Source organism: Strongylocentrotus purpuratus, unplaced genomic scaffold (assembly GCF_000002235.5).
Source record: "Strongylocentrotus purpuratus isolate Spur 01 unplaced genomic scaffold, Spur_5.0 spur5_scaffold_1, whole genome shotgun sequence".
NCBI lineage: Eukaryota > Metazoa > Echinodermata > Echinoidea > Camarodonta > Strongylocentrotidae > Strongylocentrotus > Strongylocentrotus purpuratus.
Genome location: NW_022145594.1, coordinates 9653737 through 9666851, shown reverse-complemented (window position 1 = coordinate 9666851; position 13115 = coordinate 9653737). Strand labels below are relative to the sequence as shown.

Below are 13115 nucleotides of genomic sequence, written 5' to 3'. Positions count from 1 at the left end.
CCGAAAGAGCATCAAAAATAATATCCGAATGTCGAAAACTGATTGAATATGTTAAGTATTGGCTGAGATATGACCACCTGAATAAATAGATCTCCTATGAGAAGGATAGCTCTCGCTAAATCTGCATTTTCAAAGTTAGGCAAAATTCTGACAAATTGAACAATGTGTATGAGGACCAGAATAGGGGTATTGAATTGTTACATCTACCCAGTACTTATGTATGGTAGTGAAACATGGACTTTAGCCTCTGATACTAAAAAGCGTTTGGAAAGTTGCGAAATGTGGTTTTTAAGAAGAATGATGAAAATCCCCTGGACTGACAAAGTTAGTAATGAGGAAGTTCTTACACGAGTTGGAGTGCAAAGGAAGATGATACGTGAGGTGTTGATTAGGCAGTTGAAGTTCATGGGTCACATTACACGTAAAGAAGGCCTAGAGAATCTTGCTTTGACAGGGAAAATTGTGGGAAGAAGGAGTAGGGGAAGAAGGGGGATACTTGGATGGACAGTCTGCAGAAATTGTTGGAAGAGAGAGGAGTGAAAGAACTGGGAGTGATACTATCATACTAATACAGAAGGCTAGGAACCGAGGGTTGTGGAACAGCATGATCGCCAAAGTCAAACGATATGGCACTTAGAGAGAGAGAGATAGGAACCCAGTATTATATTGCTCTGACTCATTCAGATGGTCATATCTCAGCCAATACTTAACATATTCAATTGGTTTTTGACTTTTGGACATTATTTTTGATGCTCTTTCGGAAAATGAAGAAAAAATTGAGAAATTCTCAAAATAGATTTTTATGACGTCACAGCTTCGGTACTCTATAGGGCTGGGTCTATAAACTTGGTTGGTGTAAGTCATTTTACAGCAGACCAATTGTTGCCAGAACATGAGTCATACTCTCAAAGAATGTATTCAAAAGAGATGATGGTTGACATACACTACTCAATCAACTTTGTTATTTTATTGGGCAGGAAAAGACTTCTGTGAAGTAAATATAGTCATTGCTATAATATTATGTTGGTTACAAAATATACAGTGCATATCTATAAAGTACACACACCTTTGGTAGATTATTTTAAAGTTATAACCTGTGCGAACTTGAATTATATATCATTTTAAAGAGTAACTAATATTATTTTAAAGAGTAACTAATATTCTGTCTAACGGTATCTTATTTATAATATCGCCTGCCATCAATGACTTTTCGAAAGGTGATGTTGAAATCCTCTCGTACCAAGTTTGGTCTAAAGCCGTTCTGCACTGTTATTTCAGTCCGACATATTGGTTTTGTGCATGGGTGTCGATCCTTACGTAATACCTATTCATCAGGGGGGGATGAATGAATAGATCATCCCCCCCTGATGAATAGGTATCAGTTACGGATCGACACCCATGGTTTTGTGCATTGAAATAGAAAAGGTAATAAATGCAACTCAGACTCAAGAAAGGACTCATTTACAAGCACAATAGAGAATATATCCTTTGTTTTGATGACACAATCTTGGCTTCTCTTGCATTCCTTGTTTAAGGGAAACCTGGACATCGAGTCATTCAAAATGGACAACGTTTACTAATTACATGGATGCTATCTACCTATCGTTTCATAAGAGTCTACTCTCAAGATCTTTGTTAGTTATCATTATGACTTTCTTTGTTGCATTTACTGAATCTTTGAGGTCAGCAAACCTCCAAATTTCATGTGCTGTTCAAGACAAATACCTTATGCATCTTACACACCTTTAGCATATTAAATGGTGCAATGGGCTAGTGAGAAGTAAAGTTTTAGATATCATGAATTATGAATTAGCAGGATGTTTTCTACTAATTTAAGATTTTCCTGTGGATTGAATCAAGTTTCTGTGAAAGCTAAGATACATCGGATCACTTTAAACAATGAAGCACTGAAGCATGAACCACTAAGCAGAATTTATGTTAGACCATGTACCGCATGCATATAGCCTGACCCACATTCAATGGATCAGCCCAAACTTGGTATAAGGAGATTTTGAAGACATTTTTTAAAAACTCTGGTGCTCAGTCATCCGTAGAAGAAAAAATATATATAGTATCATTAGACAGAAAACAATTTACTCTTAACCATGAAATAAGTTTCCATATAGCACTAATTATGTTTGTTTTTTGTTTTTTTTTAATTATAAAAAGCTACTAAAGTTGGGTATACTTTTTTTTTTCTTTTTTTTTTTACACACTGTATACTCATAGATCTTATTGAGAGGAAAGTAAATTGATATCCGTCCAAATGCTTTTGTAAGCAATTTTAAATGTCTTTCAAATGAAATGTGTGTTCATTGATGTGTTTTTTTAAATAATAAACAGCAAAATGATTAATTAAGTTTTATTGTTCCTGACTGAATTTTGAAAGAAAGTTCTGAGTTTTGTCTTGGTAAAAAAGTTCATGAGGTCAATGAAGTGTTTAATTGCTAAATAGATTAATTATAAGATTGTCTTGATGACCTATTGATTGGTTGTTGATTTGTAGTTTGATTGGATCATCGGTTGGTTGCTGATAAATGTAAACTGGTTTATTTATTGATTGGTTGTTGATAAATGTAAACTGGTTTATTTATTGATTGGTTGTTGATAGATGTAGACTGGTTTATTTATTGATTGGTTGTTGATAAATGTAGACTGGTTTGTTTATTGATTGGTTGTTGATAGATGTAGACTGGTTTATTTATTGATTGGTTGTTGATAAATGTAGACTGGTTTGTTTATTGATTGGTTCTTGATTTGTACACTGATTGGTGGTTAATGTGTGGATTGAGTAAATGATCGATTGGTTGTTGATTTGAAGATTGGTTGGTTGTTAATTTGTAGAATTTGATTGGTTGTTGATTTGTAGAATTATTGGATCATTGATTGGTTGTTAATTTGTAGATTGCTTGGATCATATATTGGTTTTTAAGTTGTAAATTGTATATTGGTTGGTTGTTAATTTGTAGATTGATTGAATCATTGATTGGTTGTTAATTATATATTGCTTGGATCATAAATGATGGGTTGTTGAATTTCAACCCTAATGACATCCTCAATGACAATCTCATTGACGACATTAATGACATCCATCATTTAGGGAAATACAACCTTGATTGCAAACAATAATTGACTAGTGGAAAGCAGAAAAATCAGAGAAGTTGACTTTTGAAAGCTTGAATGATATCGGACCAGAAATGTGAAAGTTATATTCACTATAGGTATATATTGGCTCCACATTATCCATAATATCCATAATATATTTTGAGTAGTGCCCCAAGGGACAAGGCACTATTCGGGGGAGAAAAACAGGAATTCAGGATATTTGCGTACACGACAAACAGGAGAGTTGTCAGCGTCACGATTATTTCAAACCTTCATTCCTTTCATATTTTGGGTCCGATTTATTTCAAACTTTCCCATTTCTGTTTGTCTTATTTTTCTGCTTTCATACAAATGAACTTATTTCAAGGGTTGGACATCAATGACAACCTCAATGGCAACCAGGTGCGTACGCGGGGGGGGGGGGGGGGGTTAGGGGGTTAAACCCCCCCCCCCCCCCCCCTTGGTATTTTTTATGTGTGTATTTTTAATACCCCCCCCCCCCTCCCTTTGGATTTTTTTTTTTATGCCCATGGTTGACCTAAAAAAGATGACCCCTCCCCCCAACGAAGAATAATGTCAAATTTTCAAATTGCGAGACCCCCCCCCCCCCCCGCTTATTCAGCGGCTGGCTGAGTCGTTGCGAAATTTTCGGCCCGATTTCAAAATGTTAAACCCCCCCCCCCCCCCTTGAAAAAATCCTGCGTATGCCACTGATGGCAACCTCAACCTCAATGACCTCAATGACAGCCTTATGATTATCCCCAATGATACTCTCAAAGACATTCTCAATAACAACAAAAATTACATTCTCAATCATTACTTCAATGGCAGCCTTAAATGACCTACATTCTCAATGACAACCTCAATATCATTCCCAACCAAACTAACCTACATAATCCGAGTCTAGAACAGAATGCTACGCAGAAAGTAATAGAAGTTGATAAACATAAAACCTTCCGCACTCAGACAACATCTCGCAAAATAATCAGACCACCCAGAGATATGGTGAATATATATGTTAAACATTAAATTACTGTTACAGGTATATAATAAGTCGTAATGAGTATGCATTTGTTTGATTTGTTTTGTTAGAGCTGTTAGACTTTGTTACTGTGTTAAAGTTTTTTATGTGGAATCATTACAATAGTATGTTTATTGTGTTAAAGGTACTATGTCCCATTTGCAGGCCAAAAAAATGAAAAAGTGAAATTCCAACTGCATTTGAAAGATAATACTAATTTAGAACTTCCCTAAAAAAGGTGGGGCTTGAAACAGACTTTAAGTGGGAAAATTATGACTATTAGTTGTCAAATCGACTTTAGGGCTATAGAGCCCAAAAGTAATAGTCTTGATTTTCAGACAATTGTACCGAATGGTCCTACGTTTTATGCTGCGCAAAGATTCAATCAGTTTAATCTTGGCCGTCACAAGAAGTGGGTTATTGATGTAGACAAATGCTCATGTACCCTTTACAACTCTTTTTATGTATGTTATTAGCAAAGAAGAAAAAAGGCCAGTCAGTCACTCAATAGTGTCTGACAGTGAAGTCTAGCAAGTAAACGGGTTTCCTTGCATAATTTGAATATGAGGACACTGCTAACGTTTGAATTTCACAGATAGGACATACATGACATATTCATAATTCCTGCAAAGTTCTACAGCATTTGAGGTTGGCTGCAAAAGGGACATAGTACCTTTAAACAATTCTTTTTCTTTTTTTAGATAACTCATTGCATGAAAGCAACAAACCAAAGCGCATTTTCATTATTTACATGCATTGAAATAACATTTGGTATGATTAAATACACAAAGTCACGACAAAGTCATCAAGGAGTTGACGAATAAAGGTTATTTCTTATGTCAAAGTTTGCCACGTGATATATAGTGTTATGAGAAACAAGACACAAATGAAGAGAGTCAAGTCAGTTCACTTGTTTTATATCATTGATTTCATGGGCGTAGATCTGTAATTGATACCTATTGTTCAGGGTGGTGATCTATTCATTCACCCCCCCCCCCCTGAACAGTGTGAACAATAGGTATTACGTAAGGATTGACGCCCATGATTGATTTACAGGTAGTTTGTCCCTTTTCCAGGCTGAAAATATAAAATAATGTAAATCCTATGGTACACAAGAGATAATACCTACTAAAACTCCTCTTAAAAGATTAGAACTGCATATGGCAATTGCCTCTATTTGGAATGATATTGGCGTTAGGAATATTCAAATTGCAAAAAATAGGCCTAGAAGGTAATCTGATGTCAGACCCTTGTATCGCATTGTCGTACGTTTTGTATTGAGTAAAGACTCGATAAGTTTAATTTTGGTCATTATTATAAGCTGGTCATTGATGTGTACAAAATATGATAATTCACATTCACAGCTAATTGTATCGATGTTATTAACAAATTTTAAAAAGGTCAGTCAGTCACTCAACAGTGAAGTCTAGAGAGTGAACGGTTTCCCTCGCATTACTAGGTCACTGCTAACGTTTAAATTTCACAGATCTATAGGATATACATGACATAAATATAAATTGAATTGAATTAAACATATATTCATGGTACCTGCAAAGTTCTACACAATTTGATGTTGGCTGCAAAAGGGATACACTATCTTTAATGACTAGATAAAATGAGTATTTTAAATGTTTTACAAGCATTTCAGAGACGAGAACAAATGATTTTCGCTTGGAGAGCGAAAGCAAAGATAATGAGAAGTTTGTTTTGTGTTAACATGTTATAACATGTGACTAAGGAAATGTAACGTCTTGAGTTGCATTACCATATTATAGCCTCGAAAAGCTAGTTTCTTGTTCGGATATCATTTATAATTATAAAGCTCCACATATTTTAGCTGTGTTTGTATTCTTACACATTTGAATTGTTCACATTGTAAATCCATTTTGTTAATTCACGTATCTGAAGTCTAAGTTCAAGTTCAACTCTATTTAATTCCAATAAAAGCATACACACTTACAATTTAGAAATATAATACAATTGCAAATCATTATACATGAAATCAAGTGTAAACAAATTCCCCTTATTTCTTGTAAAGTGATCGAAAGCAAGATACAAGAGATACAATATTATTAATACATTCAAACATGCATTTACATGATTTACATGATCGAACAATATAAGCAAACATTAACAGTTTAAAAGATGTAATAACACATACAACGATATCAAACAAATTATATTAAAAAGAGAGAAAGACCAGACAAGCCTAAACTAAAGTTTAAGTACCCTTATCTCTATATCCGTTGTTGTTTTTTTCTGATTATAATGTGTGGTTGATAAAATCTAGTAATCTATCCAACGTGTACGATATCACTATGTCCGAGCATCTAGATACTGTTATTCAAAACTGATTTATGAAGTTTTGATAACAATTCAGCTTTACAAATTGACTGTAGCAACAGTAGATTAATGTCTTACTCAATATCGACGATTAAGAAATGAATGCAGATCCTATAAAAACTCACTGTAATTACTATCATCGGGTTTTCACCAACGTTTACTTTATATAAGTTATATCGTTTGACCATCGTGATGTTTGTTATCATTAATGCTAAGTCATATTTTACTCTAACATAGCCTGATAAGTTTTCATAACTTCTCTTGAGAATAGTGTATTCATACTTCGCATATTTCATGATGACCTTCGTAATATGCTTCGTATTCCTTCAGAGGACTAAGCGTCGTTTCGTATCATATCATAAACATCTTTCCTTTAGTCCGAGGCGGTGCTTCCGGGGAGGGGGCACATCCCCTCTTTTTCCAGGACACCCCTACCTTTTCAATGACCTTAAAGAGGAAAAAATTCATTCAAAACAATTCCCTTTTCAATTGTATAGGGCCACTTTCCCCTTCTTCCAAGTGCCCATATTCACCTCTGATAGATAAGTGTCCTGACTTAAATCTAATACATGCCCCTTTCTTTTATTCAGTTCAATTCAATTCTCATTTATTGCAGTCTCGGTTAAAAATTACATTGATAAAAGCTACAAAATAGTTCATGAACAAATTAAGATAATGAAATGGGGAACTACATAAATAAAGCCCTTAGGCCTTGTGCGTAGTTCCCAAAGCATTCATAGCATAATGTAAAGCAAAGATAACAACAATAAACAAAAACAAAAAACATCAATAAAAAAAATATTTAAAAAAATGAAAAATGTAATAAGTGCCCTTTTCCAAATCTGACAGATGTTCCTTTATTTTCTAATGAGTTCCTTTTCCCCTACCGATAAGTGCCTCGTTTTACTTCTGATAAGTGCCCTTTCCCTTACTAAACAAATCTTTCTTTTTGCCTCTAATAAGCCGCTATTCATATCTGAGTAGTGTCCATTTTTACTTCTGACAATTCCCCCTTGTACTTTCTAGCGAATTATTTTCCCTTTTTAATAATTGCCTTTTTTCCCCTCTGATAAGTGTCAATTTCTACTTTCGAAAAGTGCCCTTTCTTCTTTCTGATGAGTGCCCTTGTTTTTCGAATAAGAACTTAAGCGGTTTTGTGTCCCTTTTAAAAAGTGATAGGCCCGTTACTGACAAATCTGGTTCATGTCTCCCCTTAAACAAAAGTAGATTCAGCAGAACAAAGATTTCTCCAGACAGCTTTGTCCTTGAAATATCTGAGAGCGTTTTCACGAAATACACGATCACGGTAGCAGTATATAATCGGGTTCAGAGCAGAGCTGCAGTAAAATATGAATATTGTGACGTCATCAAAAGGTCGACTGAACAGACGACCCTCAATGTCAATGCCGAGGATGATATGAAATATACTTGTTGGAATGTAACAGATAAGAAACCCAAGGGTGATAATTGTGACTATTTGCGATGCCTTTACACGAGAAGTAGTATCGTCATGTCCGGCTCCGACCGCCTGCTGCATCTGAGCGATTCTACGCGCATGTCGCATAGCTGTACGTAGGATAATAACGTTAAGGGTGATCAATGTAATTCCTGATAAAAAAACAGCAGTCATAACGAGTAAGATCCCTATTCTAGTAAGGCGATCGGTTTGAGTATAATTAGTACCGGCGCAGTAGTTTCCGATCAGGGTTGGGTCTTCTTTCTTGGCCACTAAGCCAATCACCAAACTGATACTGATGGACCAGCTAAAGAAAATTCCGAGTGCGATTTGCTTTGAAGTGACGAGCGTTTCGTAGCGGAGAGGTTTGTGGACAGCGATGTAACGGTCCCAGGTCACCATGACTAAATGTATCATAGAATTGCCCCCAAAAAGATAAGTTAGTGCTGATAAATACCGTGACGATGTATAAAGACATGTGAATTCAATAAGTACAAATCTTTTAAATATTTCCACCGGGATGCCAACAGCACCATTTAAAAAGTCGACAAAAGCTAAACTGGATAGAAGGTAATATGTAGGTTTTCGAAGACGATCAGTTTTTAGAAAAGTTGCGATTACCAGAAAGTTTCCGACGACTGAAACACACATGAGGAGAAGGGCAAACACGATACAAACTCCGGTGTAAGCTGGATGATTAGCACGAAACATGATAACAGTTGTATTAACCAAAGCCATAGTACAATGTATAAAATTAGACAAGTATCGAATCCACAGTCAGCTTAATTATCAGGGTTTGTCCTCGGATTCGATTAGTTTCTATCCGCACAGTCCAATAAGAGATCCAATCTTGTTGAAACAATTACTCATTGATGAAACATAATACTTCCTATTCCTATGCTGTTGAAAATGTTGTTCTTATCATAATAAAGTATATTCGATGTACTCTCTTTGCTATGCATTAAGATTAGTGTTAATAGTTTCCAGTTGTATCACCTGCTCTATGAATAGTCTGAATGTCTGCCAGGGTCGCCTCAGTTTGTAAAAGGTACTAGCGTTGAATTAACCCTAATAAAAAGTATTATCCTGTTGTAATTTTCCGCCGCTTGATCTGACCGGCTGACCGCAGTTTCATTAGTGTAATGAAAGGTGGAGTGGTCATGCTCGCATAAGCAAAGGGGGCTCAATTGTCTTAACTTTCATCACAATCACTTTCATGGCTCCATTCTCCAGTTTTGGAGGAAAACGCCGTTTAATCAAATTGATTAAAAGCTCATCTCATTGTGTGTCCTCTCAACCGGAAAAAAATATCGCTAAAATAACCCAGTGAGACGACTGATCTACAGTTGCCCGAGAAATTGCTAATCGCCTAACAATGCAGGTACATGTATTCAGGGGCGTCGCTAGACCTTTTTCAGTGGGGGGGGGGGGGGGGGGGGGTGTAGAGGCCAACGATTACCGACAAAACTAGCCACCAATTACCGACAAAATTAAATGTCTCAATATCTACAAATTTAACCATATAACACCCGGGCCGAAGGCTAAATTGTTTTTCCTATGGCCTATCTGAAGTACTTGCGTATGCGCAAATGGTCATTCTCCTCGACGACATAAATATACGAATTATTAGTCAGCATCATAGCTTTATATTTTAATGCAGGCGCGGAGCTAGGATCTTATTTTAGAGAGGGGCGGTAGTGAGTAAGCGAATCACTTTAAGAGCGCGCAAAGCGCGCTCATTAGGGGGTGTAGGTGATAGGCCTCTTGCGCGAAGCGCGGAAGCTTAGAGGTTTCCTTAAATTATTAGGAAAAGAAGACGAGTTATTGTTCCGTTCTCGACTTGTCTGAATAAAGTCCCCCCCCCCCCCCCCTCCCGCGCGAAGCGCGAATGCTTTGACGATTCATTAAATTATTATAAAAAGAGGACGATTTGATGTACCGTTGTCGACTGTTAATCCTTGTCTGAATTCAGTTACTCCCGTTCCCGCGCGAAGCGCGGAAGCTTTGACGTTTCCTTAAATTATGAGAGAAAGAAGACGATTCGTTGCACCGTATTCGACTCTTAATCCTTATCTGAATTCAGTTACTCCCCCTCACGCGCGAAGCGCGGAAGCTTTGACGTTTCATTAAATTATGAGAAAAAGCAGACGATTCGGTTTACTGTTCTTGACTCTTAATCCTTATCTGAATGAAGTTTCCCCCTCCTTCCTGCGCAAAGCTTAGACGTTTCCTTAACTTATTAGATGAAAGAAGACGATTCGTTGTACCGTATTCGAATTCAGTTTCCCCCTCGCGCTTGAAGCGCGGAAGCTTCGACGTTTCCTTAAATTATTAGGGAAAACAGACGATTCGTTTTACTGTTCTCGACTCTTATTCCTTGTCTAAATTCAGTCCCCCCCCCCCCCCCCCCGCGCGAAGTGCGAAAGCTTAGACGTTTCACATTATTATTATAAAAAGAAGACGATTCGTTGTACCATTCGCGACACTTAACCCTCATTGTCTTAATTCAGTTTTCCCCAACCGCGCTTCGAGCTTTGACGTTTCCTTCAATTATGAGAGAAAGGAGACGATTCGTTGTACTGTTCTCGACTTGTAATCCTTGTCTGAAGTTATTTTCCCAACCCCCTATTACCGCGCGAAAGCTTAGACGTTTCCTTAGATTATTAAAGAAAGAAGACGATTCGTTTTACCATACTCGATTCTTAATCCTTGTCTGAATTCAGTTCCCCCCCCCCTCCCGGGCGAAGCGCGAAAGCTTAGACGTTTCCTTAAATTATTAGAGAAAGAAGACGATTCATTGTACCGTTCTAAATGAAGTTTCTCCCTCCCGCGCAAAGCGCGGAAGGTGTCAAGTTTCATCAAAATATTAGAGAAAGGAAGATGATTCGTTCTATGGTTGTTGACTCTTTATCCTTGTTTGAATTTAGTTTGCCCGAAAATGTTAAACCTCTTATTTCTTTAGCTGATATTATAGGAAAGTGAAAATTCGATAAAATACAATTCTCGTAGTTGTAGTCACTCTCGAAGTCGTCACCTCGGATAAAATGTCACAGTTCGTAGAGAAAAAAACTTGTCGGCCGACCGACATTATACATCTCACTTCTGCATTGATATAGAACACGAATACCTCGACGAGACGACTTCACCCAACAACCCCTTCCTCTTTCACTCCCACTCCTCCTCTCTCTCATGCTCTTACCTTCCCCTCTCTCTCCTCTCTTTCACCCCCCCCCCCCGTTTCTCTTGTTACCCTTTTCTCTTTTTCTTCTGTTTTTCCTCTTCTTTCTTTTCTTTCTTTTCTTTCTTTTTCTTTCCTTCCTCTCCCCCCTCTTTTTTCTCTTTCTTTCTTTTTTTTTTCCTTTCCTTTCCTTTTATTTATTTCCTTTTCCCTCTCTCTTTTCCCTCCCCCTTTTCTCTTTTTTCCCGACGGCAGCGCAATTTTACAAACAATATCCTGACAGGTGGGGGTGTCGCACCCCCTCCCATTTGGAGACGCCTCGGCATGTATTGCAAATCGGAATAATTTCACCATATAAAATGGAATTGTGTACTACCACTTTGGGTTTTTGATTATTTTTTACTTTTCACTGTAACTATTTTTGAGGTAATGACATCTTTATTATACTTCAGAAATAGACGTTTCAAGCTATCTATTTATATATATTTATTGCCATGTCTAGCTCTGAAGACACACCAAGGGTGTGTTCTGGGGAGTTGTCCGTGCCTTCATCGTTGGTATCGGCGCGTTCTTGCTGATTGGGCGGCTGATCTTGTTCATTTGGTCTGGGATCAAGTGGGGCGGAGTAGATTTCATCCTCCTTTTGGTGTGGTTGCATGGTTACTATATTGTATTGGGTAATATGAATAAGGGATCGGGGTGCTGACTATGTACAATCGTGTACGAAAAGGCCAGGTGTGCCGTTTTCATTAAACATGAGGATAATACTGCAAGGTTTAAAGTTCGAGGGTAAGATGTACATGTACATGTTGGTGGGCGTATTCATTCTCACACCGCAAGTCCACTACAAAAATAACTTACTTTCAATGGAAGCAGTAAAATCAGACAAACCAATCAAAACAATATTGAGCAAAATCGGATTACTAATAAGATAAAAAGATAATAATAAAGTTACGAACTTTTAATGATAAACTTTGAAAATCACAAGACAAATTGGTAACTCGATCACTCATGAGTCTGTGATGTCATTACCTAGTGAGCAGGGCTCAAATTAAATTTTTGTCCACGGGGGCTCTTCCAAAAAAAAATAGCCTCGTGAACCTTCTCACGGGGCTCTTTTAGTGCTGACGGGGGCTCCTATTTTAATACAAATTTCTATTGGTTAAATTTCTATTCATTATCATTTATTTAAGTCGGCATTCTCCCTCTTAGAAAATTTTATTTACTTGTTACATAGCTGTATACTTTTATCCCCGTGATCAGTGGCGGATCGAGGGGGTGGGGGGCCGCCCCCCCCCCCCCCTGGGAAAAAAGAAGGGGGAAAAAGGGGGAATTTTCTTCTTTCTTTTTTTTTTGAAAAAAGAAGTGTTCTTTTCCCTCTTGTATCACAGAGAAACAACAGTTTAAGTTAAAGGTAAAGACCAGTAATGGTCATGCGATTGCATTGTGAAAGAAACGTTGTGGAATCGATCAGAAAAGGTCGATCATCTAGCATCTAGCATCTGCAAGGTTCTGGAATCATCAAAATGATAAGAAATTTGGCTCATTCTTCGTAAAGTTACAAGCACTATACACAGAAAGATGTATATGGGACTACCCTCACCAGACCATGAGAGAAATAAATTTACCAAATATATGAATTAGTAGGCGGTTTCCCGGCAAATTTTTTATCATCATGTATTAGTCAAAACATATTCTTTCAAATGATTGGTAATGAGAGCTTCCATTTCATTTTTTGAAATTGGGGCGTTGCCAATACTGGTCTTTACCTTTAAGTCTAACGTTAACGTTAATTTGTTATTAAAATGTAGAGTACAGCCCTTGGCCTTAGGCCTAATTTAGGTCGTAACTGTTACTGTTTGAAAATCTAAAGTAAAATTAGACGGTTTTCATGGTTAGACCAAGTAATTGAGAAAAAAAAAGTTTACCCGTAACTGAGACCAGGTCAATTAATCGTCTAGATCCATTATTAGGGTCTAACGTTAGTAGATATAAGGTAGATGCAGGCGCGG

At 37.2% G+C, this 13115-nt stretch overlaps 1 protein-coding gene across 1 annotated transcript; it reads right to left on the bottom strand.

The window, feature by feature from the left end:
• Positions 1-6254: 6254 nt before the first annotated feature.
• LOC105446467 (histamine H2 receptor-like) lies at positions 6255-8840 on the bottom strand. The gene has a single exon (XM_011683362.2). The coding sequence runs from the start codon at positions 8661-8663 to the stop codon at positions 7683-7685; it is 981 nt and encodes a 326-aa protein (XP_011681664.1). The 5' UTR covers positions 8664-8840; the 3' UTR covers positions 6255-7682.
• Positions 8841-13115: the final 4275 nt, after the last annotated feature.